This window comes from Phocoena phocoena, chromosome 6 (genome assembly GCF_963924675.1).
Source record: "Phocoena phocoena chromosome 6, mPhoPho1.1, whole genome shotgun sequence".
Lineage (NCBI taxonomy): Eukaryota > Metazoa > Chordata > Mammalia > Artiodactyla > Phocoenidae > Phocoena > Phocoena phocoena.
Genome location: NC_089224.1, coordinates 29586776 through 29601459, shown reverse-complemented (window position 1 = coordinate 29601459; position 14684 = coordinate 29586776). Strand labels below are relative to the sequence as shown.

Genomic DNA, 14684 nt, shown 5'->3' with positions numbered 1-14684 from the left:
CTGGTTATAGCAAGTAATTAATCAACAGCCTTGGGGTTCTGTTTTTGAACCTTCCATAAAGCCATGAAACAGCCACCATATGCTAACCACCGCATCCTTTCTGCCAGCTGCCGGAAGTCAGGATGCCTGATACCCACAGTGAATTTCTGGAAGTGGCCCTCAAGATCCCATGCGACCTCCTTGCAGTCCATCATTTTCTAAGTGCTCACAAACTACCTGTTCAATACCTAGTCACAAATTTTGCCTCCCCTCCTCTTATTCTCTCTTCCTTTGCAATCAGAATGACATTTGTCTATCTCCATCAGCCCCCTTCCCGTCGTCTCCATGATTTGATGCCTCCAGAGGCCTGTGATATTGCAGATGGAAGTTTTCCAGGCTGTGGCATGTCCCTCACCTGGGCCTGGAGTCAGAGCTCCTTTAAAGGATGAAGGAGCCCTCTCCACCGGTACCAAGGATCAGTTCCCAAGTATGAAACGTCAGTTCCCACATAACAGTGCTTGTTCTACCAGGTATATAGTTTGAAAATTATTCTCCTTGGCAGGAAAGTTGAAGCAAAGTGGGGGTCAAGTAGTTCTCTTCGTTCTGTCACCTCTTAACACCTGGTCTTCTTTAGGCTCCAAACATCACTTCAAAAGCCCTTTTTGTTGTCCTGGGCACTCTCCCTTAGCACCGGCTCATTCTGAATTTCTGCCTTCCTGGCAATGATTTTCCTGCTTCCCAGCTCTTGTAGTGAGCTTTCTCCAGCATCCCCCCCTTTCCTCTTTCGTGCATGTCCTCTGACAACCCACCTTATCAGAAACCTCCCGGGCACTCCTTGCTCTCTGTTTTCTTCTTCGTCTCCTTTGAAAACACGCGCAAATGACCTCTTGGTGTGTTGAATATGATGATACACTGCTCAGACTATTGTATTAGTGTGTTCCATGTTTTTTTCTTTTTGGGAGATTTCATTTCTTAGAAAGGAATTTCTGATTTATGGCCGTTCAAAACCTGAGGACTATTTCGGGTTTTTTTATTAATGCTCATTACTTCCTGCTTTTCTAAGTTTCACCGTTCGTTTCCCTGCCCTGCTTAGAAAAATTTGAGGAGTTTTTTGTGTTTTCCGCAGTTCTAACTACAGTCTTTTCATGTCACCCTCATCAGCAGCTGACTTCTCCTTTCACCATCAGGGGACAGATTATACCTTCTTCACTTTCCTGTGGCTCCTTGGAGAGATGTCTCTTTCTGTCTTAAATCATTTTATCAATTGCCTTTTTCAGCACTGGAGTGACATCTTGCTGTGTTTGCTATAGGATAATGGTCCCCGATGGGAAAAACCTTCATGCTGGGTAGCTGTTAAATCCATTGTGAAAAGCACACAGATAATCAAACTTGCCAAACACCAGTAGCTTTGACACGGTACAGCTTCCTCAGTTAAAGGTGTGCACAGCCTTTCGTCCAGTTCTCTTTGGTAGCACCGTCCAAAGGCAAGGCAGTGGCGAGTGTTCATTATACACATTTTATAGATGGAAAAATTGTTGCGAAAACAAATGGAGGACATAAAATTCCTGTACTTTCAATCATTCTGCCTCCATTTTTCACCCAAAATTTTAGTAATCTTTTCACAGAGTGGTATAGACTGGGGGGCGGGGGGTGTCAGGAATACGCCCATACCTAGCTTTCTAGAATTTTAAACAACACCTGAAATTTGTTGTTTCTTTTTATTTGTTTTCCTGATGATGGTGCAACAAGGAGCAGGCTTACAGACCAGCCCCTGAAAGGTTTATGCTCAAAATCGGGGGTCTCGCAAAGGGAAGGTGTACGGCCACATTTATGTCTTTTTAAAAAATACTTTTTATTTTGGAATAATTTTAGACTCGCAAGTAGTTGCTAAAATAATAGAGTTCCTGTGTACCCTTCCCCTTGCTTCCCCCAACGATAACATCGTACACATGTAACTATAGGGTGATGTTTTTCTAACGTCTTTGCCTGTCAGAGGAAGGCTTAGCTGGTACTCCCTGACCCCGATCAGTATTCATTATGATGAGATTAGCATCCTTTATATTGTGCTTACAAAATGCCAACAGGCACTCTGGCTAAGCACTTTTAGACACTGCAACAGCCTAATGAGGTGCCACGGTCACTATCATTGTCCCCTTTTTACAGATGAAAACTGGCCTTTATGGGTTGCCTGACTCACTCAAGATTACGTGGCACTTAAGTGGCAGAGTCAAGATTCTTAACCCAGTGTGTTATGCTGCTTCCCCAGGAGATCTCACTTGTGCATTTGGAGCTCAGAGGTCTCCACAAAGGTAGTATTTAACTTCGTCTGTTACTTCGGGGTGAGTGAGGCCCTGCTCCCGGACCCTGAAACCTTGCAGGGCAGCTGCCACTGATAGAGCAGGGATGTAAGAATGCTCATTAATCCCTTTCTGTCTCATTTCTGGGATGCTTCGTCCCTGGCTCAAGCACTGCAGTGGCAAGTTTATAGATGAAGCTATCTCGTGGCTCTCACTTTTACTGCCAAGGAGTACAAGACAGGGAATGCTGGCAGACGGCCCGTCTGGGCTGTGGCAGAGCAGTAGGTGTTCAGACCTAGGCTGACATGCCTGAGCACCTTTCAGAGGCGTTTTCTCAGATCCCACCCTTGGCGATAGCCCTGCAGGATCGGTTCTTTCTTCAGGAGGTTTGATTCCAAATCAAATCATGTGGATCAAATATCACTGCCATCTGACAGCTTTTTAAATGTCCATATTGCTTCTGTGAGTGCAGTGGAAAAGGAAGGAGGTGGGCGGGGAAAGGTCACGCTAATCTCGGTTGTTACATTTGGTGCCAGGTACAACAGAAACCAAGGGCATTTAAGCCCAAACGACCTTGGTAACTTGATCTCTCACATTCCACGTATTCCAGCCAAGGAAATAAACACTGGTGTAAAATGTTGAAGAGATACTTAACACTTTTACGTTACAAAGTGCTTTTATGTTATCTGAGCCTCATCACACTCCTTACAGGTGAGGAAGTTGAGCGTAAGGGAGAGTAAACATGTTGTCTGAGGTTCTCCACTTAGTTTTTGGCAAAACCGAGATGGGGGGCCTGGATCTTGGGGAAGCCCCAGAATGCAGCAAGGACCTTGGTGTTCCACGGACCCGGGTTCTAGCCTCATTTCTGCCACTAACTAGCTTTGTGGTCGTCTCCAGGCCTCACTTTCCTCCACTTTTAAATGGGCATCATCACAGTACCTGCCCCACAGGTTCTTGTGAAGGTACAAGGACATGATACATAAAAAGCTTGGCAGAGTACCTGGCACAGGGAGATAACAGGAATGGTAGCTATTAGTATTGGTTCAATTCTCCATCCATTAGGAATGAATCTGGCTTCAACTATTAGAATAGTAAAGCAACGTTGACTTAAACAAATAGGGGTTACTTTTCTCATACAGTGAGTGTGAAGGCAGGCAGTCTTGGGCTGGCCAGCAGCTGAATCAAAGACTGAATCAAAGACTATCAAAGACTGTTTACCTTCTTTCATTCCATCCGGGTCTCCATAGCATGTTGATTTGCTGCCTCATGATTGCAAAGTGGCTGCTGCAGCTCCATCCACCATGTTTGGGGGAAAGAGGAATAGTACTAGTCATATTTCCCCTTTTGTAAAGAAAGCAAAAGCTTTCCCAGAACCCTACTCCCAACTACAGCAGACATCTGTTTTTGTCTCATTGGCCTGGACTATGTCTTCTGACTCTCTGTAGCTTCAAGGACACCTGGAAAGTGAGTGTTTACCTTTTTAGACTTAATTGTACAAGTGGCAAGAAAGAAGGTGGATGAGAATGGGAGTAGACTGAGCCAATTGTATTTGCCACAGTTCTACCTGCCTCTTACAATGTCCTTAAAAAGTTTTTTATTTAATTGGTCCTCAGGTGTAGAGAGCTCAGCTAACCCTAGTCATGTGTTCATGGCACATGAACAGCAAAGCCCCTTTTCTAGACTGATTCCATTTTATCCTCACAAAATGTGTACTGTTTCATGTGCATCTATTTTTCCTTAACTTTTTAATGGAAATATATATACACTATAGTGCACAGATATTTCAATAGATTTCTACTATTTATCCTCACGAAAGCACCACTCAGATTAACATAGAGTTAATCCCACCATCCCAGAAACTTTCCTCTTTTTTCCGCGCTCTGTTAAAACTCTTTCCCAAAGATGACCATTATTCTGATCTGTATCCTCCTAGATCTGTCTTGCGTGTTCTTTGGCTTCATTTAACTGGAGTCATACATTTGTATGTAGTCTTTTTGGGTGTGACTTCTTTCATTCACCTGTGAGAGTCATCTATTATCATAGGTAGTGGTAGTTCATTTGTTTCCTGCTTTCTCTCTGCACTTTGTCTCCCTGCACAGACATGGAGTAAGTGGTATCATGAGAACCAGAATAGCACCGAAATGGAAGTCACCCTTTTTCCACTTGTGGAGTATCTTTTCCTCATAAAAACCGCCCCCTTTGATTTCTCACGAAGCTCGCCTGGGCACTGCCCTCTCCCGTACCATGTCTACTTTAAAAGGAATCTCTTGGGGACTTGTACATTTGCCTTGGATGCTGTCAGCGTAAAAGAATTTTCTTGAACACTTGGAGAGGGTGGAAGAGGAGAGTAAGAGAGAGATACTTTCTGGAAGGACATTTTTAGTCAGAGGAAAAATGCACCAACTAAAGTCGTCATCTGAAACTTGAGCCTGGAAGCCAGCCTTCGGAGCAGAGATTTAGGTTGGTCTTCTGTGTTCCTCCCCTTCTAACAGTCTCCATTCAGAGCTCAAGGGCAAAAGAAACTCACAGCAACTCTGTCTGTCTTGGGGCTGGGAAAACTGGTTTGAATTCAGGTTGACACTGAGAAGTCCTCCTCCCCCCAAGGTGTCTGGCAGGCTTTCCTATCAAAACCAGCATGGCTTTCTTTATAAAAACAGTCAATTCCAGGACAAACTTGAGAGCAGGAATAAAGCTAATGCTTTTCAATGGAGTCTTAAATCAAGATGAAAGGGACTATTTCTGCAAGTATGGTCACGTCTGTAAGTCAGGGATCAACTAGAAAAATTCAAACTATGCAGTTAGCTCTAGTGGCTGGTCGTCATCGTCTCTCCTTTAGGTATCTGCTGGTTCTGAGCCTGTGTCTGCTGAGATAACGTACTAGAATATTCAGCAGGGACTTAATCAGGGGTTCTTTGCTTGGCAGCTACAGCACACTGCAAAGGGACTGATTTGGCAAGCTGGGTCATCCTCAGGCACTGCCGTTCAGGTCCAGCGCCCTTCCATGTTTGTGTCTGCGGGCATATAGGATTAAGGGGATGAACCATTGAAATCTGTTGCCTCTAACATCAGATGACCAACCTTGAATTTAGCAATATTTACTGCTAACTTTAGAAAATTTTATTAAGTTTATTGAGTCATTTCTGTATCCCCAGCCCTCGCTAAGGGCTTTGCATATATTAATTCAGTTATTCCCCGGGTGACCTGGGGAGAGAGGTAAGGTTATCCCCATTTTTGCAAGTGAGTAAATTGAGGATTAGAGAATTTAAGTAAACTGCTACTAAGTAACAGGTAGTAAAGAGTAGGATTGAGAGTCAATACTGGGTCTCTCTGATTCCAAATGCTGTGTACTTTGTAACACTAACTACCTTTTAAAAATAACCCCTCGCTATATATACAATGAAATACTACTCAGCCATAAAGAAGAATGAAATAATGCCATTTCCAGCAGCATGGATGGATCTAGAGATTACCATACTAAGTGAAGTAAGTCAGAAAGAAAGACAAATACCATATGATATCACTTATATGGAGAATCTAAAGTATGACACAAGTGAACTTGTCTACGAAACAGAAACAGACTCACAGACGTAGAGAACAGACTTGTGGTTGCCAAGGGGGAGGGGGGTGGGGAACAAATGGATTGGGAGTTTGGGGTTAGCAGATGCAAACTATTATATATAGAATGGATAAACAACAAGGTCCTACTGTATAGCATTGGGGGCTATATTCAATATACTGTAATAAACCATAGTGGAAAAGAATATGAAAAAGAATGTATATATGTGTATAACTGAATCACTTTCTGTACAGCAGAAATTAACACAACATTGTAAATCAACTATACCTCAAGTAAGTTTAAAAACAGCAGCAACAAAAAATAAATATCTAAATAAAAATGTGGACTTCCCTGGTGGTCCAGTGGTTAAGACTTCATCTTCCAGTGTAGCGGGTATGGGTTCGATCCCTGGTTGGGGAGCTAAGATCCCCACATGCCAAGCGGCCAAAAAACCAAAACATAAAACAGAAGCAATATTGTAACGAATTCAATAAAGACTTTAAAAATGGTCCACATCAAAAAAATCTTTAAATATATATATATAAATAAAAATAACCCCTTGCCTTTCTGATGTGCCAGCTCTTCTGTCAGCCCTTGCCTTCCCCTCACCCCAGCACATGCTCTTCAATGTCTGTCCAATAAGTGACTGGTTTTCGAACAGCTAAAAGCTGTAAATACCTTGTCACTTACTTTGAATTTAGTTAGTTGTTGAATTGTCACTGTAACACAATTATATTTTATTAAGGGAATTTTTAAAAATATTTAAAACCATAGAGCATAATGGAAACCATTGATAGATAATAAGGAGACATCATTGGTTTCAATCCTTAATGTCGCCATGAATCAAAACAAGCTGTGAGACCTTGGATACAGAATTTCTGTGTGCCTGTTTCCCTCATTTGTGAGATGAGGAGGTTGAAGTATGTGATTACTAATGTCTCTACCTGTTCTAAAAACATAGGCCTCTGTGACTTTTCTTGTTTTGTTTCTGTGGCTCTAAAATGGCTTTAGAGTATGAATATTTCTTAAAGGAGCCTTAATTACTAAATGCAAGTCAAGAGAAGTAGATAACATTGGGGCTTTCAGAATTTTTTGGAAAAGATATAAGTTCTTTACTCTTCCAAGTAAAGCTACATTTTCCATTGCATTTCCCAGTCCAACATTCCCACCAAAAGAAAAGTGTATAGTTTCTTAAATAATTCATGTTGGAGCTGAGATTCCTTGAGGGTCTGGCAAGATTTAATCTTGGATAAGATGATGTAGAATACTGCCAGTAGCCAACCTCAGGTTGCCAACCCAGATATAAATCCCTCCCTGTTCAGTATATGCATTTATAACGTAAACCGTTTTAAATTATACCTGGTACTATTGAATAGAATTAAGACGCTGTTGGGCAACTCTGAAAATAAGAAATAAGGCGATTTTATGGTCTAATTAGTTAAGAATATGCTATACTTAAAGGAAATTTTACTGCATCATTTTAGACCCAATAAAGAGAAAACTGGCCACGTGAGTGACTCAGGATCTTCTGTCATCAAACACGGGCTCAATCCGGATAAGGTCTTCATGCAGGTTCATTATTTAAAGGTAAGCACATCTGAGTGGCAGAAGCCAGTTATTATGGCGCAGCACTTTTTAGATCTTACATATAAACAGTGAAGGTTAGTAACGTGGTTGGGGCAAAGCAAAAAAAAATCATCAACATTGTAATGACACTTGACTGAGCAGATTCTGATTGTCCAATAGTTAAAGCATTTCATACCCAGATAATGAGGCATGAATCAAAGGAAGCCGAACTGTTCCCTTCCCTGTACCTCCCTTCTCCCTGCCTCATGTCAGCTTTGAAGAGCAGAATCTTAAAATTGCTGTCAGGTTCCACCTAGAAGATAGGAGTGATTTTTAAAAGTATTCTACGTTGTAAAGGCCTTTCCTGATAGCTGAGGGAGAGAGGAGCTGGGCCTCTCTTCCCTTTTGGTCCATGATGGACCTCCAGGCTTCATGTAAGCCAAGGATAAACAAGATGGTGATACCATTAGTAGATCAGTTGAAAGCAGAGCAGTTGATCCTTAAGTACCAGACTCGACCTTACTGGTAAGAATATAAAGGGCTACCTGGGACAGGTCAGGCCAAACTTTCTAGATGAGCATAAGGTGCTGGTGAGTAGGTTAGAGTTGACTTTGTAAGCATTTTTCTGATGAACACATGATAAGTATCTTTTTTTTTCTTCTTCCTTTCTTTTAGGGCTATTTCCTTCTCCGGTTCCTTGCCAGAAGACTTGGAGATGACACCTATTTTTCATTTTTAAGAAAGTTTGTGCACACATTTCATGGGCAGCTGATTCTCTCCCAGGTAATTTATAAGTCCTTGTGAGTCCATGATATACAATTGGAGGAGGTGTAGCTTGCGGCGACTAGATGATGTGAATGTTAAAAAATAGGGAGGGCTTCCCTGGTGGCGCAGTGGTTGAGAGTCCGCCTGCCGATGCAGGGGACACGGGTTCGTGCCCCGGTCCGGGAAGATCCCACATGCCGCGGAGCGGCTGGGCCCATGAGTCATGGCCGCTGAGCCTGCGCGTCCGGAGCCTGTGCTCCGCAACGGGAGAGGCCACAACAGTGAGAGGCCCGCGCACCGCAAAAGAAGAAAAAAAAAGCAGGGAAAAGATTTTTGTTTTAATACAATAGGAAAGATAGGAAGTTAATGAAGTGGACACAGGGAAGTGTTGTTTCCGGGAGGGTGATCTCCCCGTAGTTTAGGACAGACTGTAACCCAAAGCTGTCCTGTGCACAGTGATGTGGGTAGTTGCACCTTAAGTGACCTGGAAAACAAAAACGAAACAATCCTGATCTCCCCTCCACCTGGAATGAGCTTTGCAAGGTTGGCTGCTTGTCCTTTGTCTCAGTGTCAGTGCCACAATCTCAGAGTCACTCCAGCTGAGCAGATATACATTCACCCAGTTCTTCTCTAACCTTTGCCTTTTTCATTGCCTTCCCTGCCATCACCGTTCTTCGCAATTATATTTTCCTTTACGGGTCCATTTGTTTCTTTTCTCTCTCCTCCATTCTGTGTATAAGCTCAACAAGGCCACACCAGTACGAAGTACTAGTACTTTATTTCACCGGTACTTAGTATATGATTCGCACACAGTACATACACCATATATATTTGATAAACAAATAGATTAAAGACAAGATACACTGAAATATTCAGACAGTCTGGCCACAAAACTGTCGGAGAGAGACTCTGTCAGTTTATACGGGCGTGAGGCCAAGCTGCACATAACAAGAAAGTTAACAAAGAGGGAGAGGCTCTGAAAACAGTGCTCATAGCTGATAGAGAATAAAGGATGCAGTTCCAGCGCAGATTGGACTAATGTGTATTTTTGATTTTTGACAGTTGTGCTCATATACAGTTTTGAAGTCAGACTGTGCACAATGTTAGATGTAAAGGATGTACGTGTATAATCTGAACATATGTGCAAGGAATAGCGTGAGTGTAACAAAACTAGATACCTGTTCCGTGTCTCTACCCTCTTCTTATTCTTTGGTTGAGGGGAGGAGCAGTATTCCTAAACCTGTATTTGGAAAGGCAGCTTGAAAACTGGCTCAGGAGTCTTATATGATCAGTTGACTGAATAGCCCAAACCACTTCTCACCAAGAAACTGCCGCACTGAAGGAGTGTTGGGTTTACTGTGACTTCTGAGGCTCTGCTACCCGCTTCCCATGGAACACTTAGTGCTCCCTCCACCAAATTGTTCAGTTTTACTTTTGTTAAACTCTTCTGAATTATAGCTTTATTGTTTTTTCATAACAGCTTTATTGACATATAATTCACGCACCATAAATTTCACCCTTTTAAAGTGTACAAGTCAGTGGTTTTTAGTGTATTCACAACGTTGGGCAACCGTGACTGCTCTCTAAGTCCAGAACATTTTCATCACCCCCCAAAGAAACCCCACACCCATTAGCAGTCGCTGCTCCATTTCCACCTTCCACCAGCCGTAGGCAACCACTAACCTACTTTCTATGGATTTGCCTGTTCTGGACATTCCGTATAAATGGAGTCATATGATACGCGGCCTTTTGGGACTGGCTTCTTTCACTTCGCATAATGTCTTCAAGGTTCCTGTTGTAGCATGTATCAGTACCTCATTTCTCTTTTTTAATTTTACCTTTTAACCTTTTACACTGTGATGAAATACACATAAGAAAATTTACCGTTTTAACCATTTTTAAGTGCATAGTTAGTGCATTAAGTATCAATACACTGACATCGTTGTGCAACTGTCACCACCATGCATCTCCAGAACATTTCAATCTTCCCCAGATGAAACTTGTATCCATTAAACAATGACTCCACACCCTTTCCTCCCTTCAGCCCCTGGCAACCACCATTCTATTTTCTGTCTCTGAGTTTGACTCCTCTAGGTACCTCACGCGAATGGAACAATACAATATTTGTCCTTTTGTATCTGGCTTGTTTCACTTAGCAAAATGTCTTCAAGGTTCATCCATGTTATAGCATGTATCAGAATTTCCTTCCTTTTTATTTTTATTTATTTATTTTGGCTGCACCACACAGCTTGTGGGATCTTAGTTCCCCGACCAGGGATTGAACCCTCAGCACTGAAAGTGCAGAGTCCTAACCACTGGACCACCAGGGAATTCCCTTCCTTCCTTCCTATCAATATTTCTTTGTATGCATATTCCACATTTGGTTTATCGATTCATCCATTAATGAGCACTTGCGTTATTTACACCTCTTGGCCCTTGTGAGTAATGTTGCTGTGAACATTAGTGTACAAACATCTGTTTGAGTCCCTGCTTTCAATTCTTTTGAATATATACCTAGAAGTGGAATTGCTAGATTATGTGGTATTCAATTTTTTGAGCAACTGCCATATTGTTTTCCACAAGGGCTGCACCATTTTACATTCTCACCAGCAGTGCACAAGGGTTCCAGTTTCTCCACATCCTCACCAACACTTGTTGTTTTGGGTTTTTTGATAATAGCCATCATAGTGAGTGTGAGTGGTACCTCACTGTGGGTTTTTTTTTTTTTTTTTTTTTTTTTTTTGCGGTACGTGGGCCTCTCACTGTTGTGGCCTCTCCCGTTGCGGAGCACAGGCTCCGGACGCACAGGCTCAGCGGCCATGGCTCACGGGCCCAGCCGCTCCGTGGCATGTGGGATCTTCCTGGACTGGGGCATGAACCCGTGTCCCCTGCATCGGCAGGTGGACTCTCAACCACTGCGCCACCAGGGAAGCCCTCATTGTGGTTTTAATTTGCATTTTTCTGGTAACTATGCTGAGGATTTTTTCATGGACTTATTGGACATTTGTATATATTTTTTGGAGAAACGTCTATTGAGATCCTTTGCTGATTTTTTATTTGGGTTGTCTTTTATTGAGTTATAAGAGTAATTTATATATTCTAGATTCAAGTCCCTTATCAGATATATGATTTGCAAATATCTTCTTGGCTAATTAAAAGTTACTCCTATGTTTTGTTCTAAGGGCTTTGTATTTTCGCTTTTATATTTAGGTCTCTTACTCATTTTGAGTTAATTTTTGTATATAGTGTGAGGTAGATGGTTCAGCTTCATTCTTTTGCATGTGAATATCCAGTCGTCCTTCTGCCAGTCCCATAGTAAGTTTGGAAATTATTGCTTTTTCGACTGACACATACTCATTATAAAAAAATGTAATAAGCAGTACAGAAAAGTACAAAGAAGGATATAAAATATCATTCAAAATCTCACCATCCATAATTACCTATAATTAACATTAGGTGAACATCATTCTAAGAAATTGCAGTCCGTTTCTTTCTCTCTTTCTATGTATTATATATGATATGTATACACGTATCTATGTGTATATGGGTATATAGTACATATGTATGTGTGTTTGATTGTACACACATGTATAGATACAAAGACATATTTAGAAATAATTTTCTAAAAATATGATTATATTATATGTGCTTTTTAATGAAATGTTTTAAATTTTATTTTACTTGGATTTAACACATGAAAAAGAAACTAAGGTGAATATAAAAGACTTTCTTGAACTTCAGATAAATATAAGAGAGATCATTTCCTAAAAGATTCTTCAATTATAGAAAATCTTTAAGAGATTGAAATTGTTAGTTTTTTTCTCTTTAGATATATATCTTATTTTTAGAAAGCATCAGTTTTTTCTCTTATGTAAAAGATGAGGAAACCAGTAGTTATGTACTTCAACTACTTTTCCCCCAATTCTAGATTGTTCTTAATTAATATCTTTCCATAGTTAAGAGGTTTATATCATTTATAGTGTGTGCTGTTACTACAATATAATTTTCACATTGCATAGTCCTAGCTCTGTATGTAAAGGATTTCGGTATTCACTAACAGTCATTTTACCACGCTTCTGTATTCATGAATGCTTTATTTTGATTCAACTCTTCTTTGGCTAAATTTTGTTAGCAAATTGATGTTCAAGTTGCTTGAGAATGTTTGCCTGTTGCCTTTATATTTGAATTACAAACTGTCTGCGTATAATATTCTTGGGTCATGCTTTCATTTCCTCGGAACTTTGTGGCTATTGCTCAACTGCCTTCTGGCATTAAATACTGCTGTTGAAACTTTTGAAGTCAGTCTATTTTTTCCTCTTTATACCACTCAGATGACAGAAGAATTCTTTACCATTGATGTTTAGTAATTTAATCAAAAGTGGCTTGGTGTCCATGAGTCTGCATCAGTTTTTTTTCCTGGAAAACACTGTGCATTTTTAGACTCAGAAGCTATTCTCCCTACTTTCAGTAAAATTGTCTTAATTGTATGTTTGAACACATTCATTTTTTTTTTTTCCCTTGCAGGATTCTGAATATCAAGGTTACTGGTTATCTGTATGTTATGTGATCTTTGTCCTTCGTACTTGTTATTTTCTAGTCGCTTTTGTCTTTTTGTTCTTTATAGTATATGTTTATCTCAAGCAATATTATTTTTTATTATTAATGTTATTATTATAAAATTATAATTTTTTTTAACAGCTGTTCTTTTCCTTGCTGTTTCTGTTTTATTAATGCTTGTATAGTGGTATTATTTTGGTTCCTAATTTATTCCCTTTGCTTTGAAATCTCTTCCTCTCATTTAGTTGTTTTGTCATCTTGTCTGAGCTTTCCTTTTACTGAATTTATGTTCTTATTATTTTCTTTTAATTTATATTTTAGTGTAAAGCATTCGTGGAGAATTTTCTTCTGTGCCTTGGATTATGTTTTCTTCAAGACTGGATTCTTTGTCTTTTACGCTATGCTTCTTGTTTCTGTCTCTCTCTTTTGGTGGGTTTTTGTTGTATTAGTTTGCATAGTTGCCATACTTTTTTTCTGGCTCATTCTCAGCATGAGTTGCACTGTCCTGACCTTCTGTTTATTCTCATATGTATTGGAACGTTATCCTTGATTTCTTTTGTAACTTGTCTTAGGAGTGTTTTTCTTCCCCTCTGAGCTACGGTTTGAAGTTTGGATATTATGCATGGAGAAGGTGGAGGGGAAGAGCTCCTCTGGAGCTGTATACAGCCTTTGTTGTAAGAATTTGGCTCCACTAACTCTTGAAATTTTGTTAAAGGTTCCCAGCCAAGATTCTCTTCACCTAATTTGGGTGCCACTTTTTTCCATTGCAGGTACTCTCTCAATTAATACTGTTCTTCCAATTCAGCTTGGAGCCCTAGATCCTGTACAGTTCATGAAAGTGTCATCCTCAGTTGTTTATTTCCCAGGTTTTGCTCATCTCACTTGAGCAAACATTTTTCAGTCCCTTCACAGTCAAAAAGAGAGGAAAAATAAAGATATTCCTGTTTCTTTCCAAATGTGTGGGTATTTGTGAGAATTTGTGGGGTTTGGGCAATTCACCAGTACCACTCCTGCTAAGCATGAGGGAGGGGGTGGTACACAGGGAGGGTTGGAGGCTGTGTTGGAATCTTATGTTTCTTCTTTAGTTGTCTCTTTGAAGTTTATGCCACAAGCTGTATTCTTTCCGTGTTTGGACGCTGCTGGTGAAGTTTTTGCTAACTTTTTTTAATGGATTGTCTTTTTGTTTATATTGCTAGTTAGTTATTGATGAGGAAGACCATGATTCAGTTTCTTTACTCAGAAGTTCCTCAGTTTCTTCTTCTTCCAATTTACTTTTGAATCCTTTTCTTTCCGAATACCCCATCTGCCCAGTATTTCAGAATTATCATCTTTCTACCTCCCAACTAAAATTGCTCTCTTGAACTTAACAATAACTTATTCCTGACCATTTCATTCCTTTTCAGTTCTTATGCTGCCAACACTGTCCTTATTTCAATATTTTGATTATTTGTTTTGCCTCTCCTACCTCCCCCTTCCCTATGACCATAGTAATTACTCATAAAACGTCTGACAGAAATCCCTAATCCTGTGTAATTATCAAGCCAGTGTCAGTTTATCCAGTAGACTCTACATGCACCTGCTTTTTGTTGAATACTTTCACCAGGACTAAAAATTAATTACCAAGTTCATCATGTGCCAAAATCGGTGTAGTTTTTTTTTTAATTGTAATGCTTTATTTAGTGTTGTTAGGTGATAATCAAAATAAGCTGTCTGGGACTGACCTGATTAGTATATAGATTATTAGGAGAATAATAAATGAAAAAAAAAATTCCCAAGTAATGTGTTTTTCGACCAGAGTGTGGGCTTGTAATAATTGTCAGGGATCCAGATAAAATTTCACCCCGACCCACTGTCAAAACGGCAGGATTGTTGTTGTTGTTGTTTTTGGCTTTGGCTTTAATTTTTTTCAGGCATACTCTAGTGGTGAGAAACTGGGACCCCTAGTATTTGTTGCTAGCTGACTT

General features: G+C 40.3%; 1 protein-coding gene across 4 annotated transcripts in view; it reads left to right on the top strand.

Annotated features, from left to right (window-relative positions):
- The window catches only part of AOPEP (aminopeptidase O (putative)), a 300772-nt gene that overhangs the window by 172093 nt on the left and 113995 nt on the right, over positions 1-14684 (top strand). For all 4 annotated transcript variants that reach the window (XM_065878726.1, XM_065878729.1, XM_065878728.1 and 1 more), the window contains 2 exons: positions 7317-7419; positions 8074-8181. In XM_065878726.1, the coding sequence (XP_065734798.1) occupies positions 7317-7419; positions 8074-8181 (211 nt within the window). The remainder of the gene's footprint in view (positions 1-7316; positions 7420-8073; positions 8182-14684) is intronic.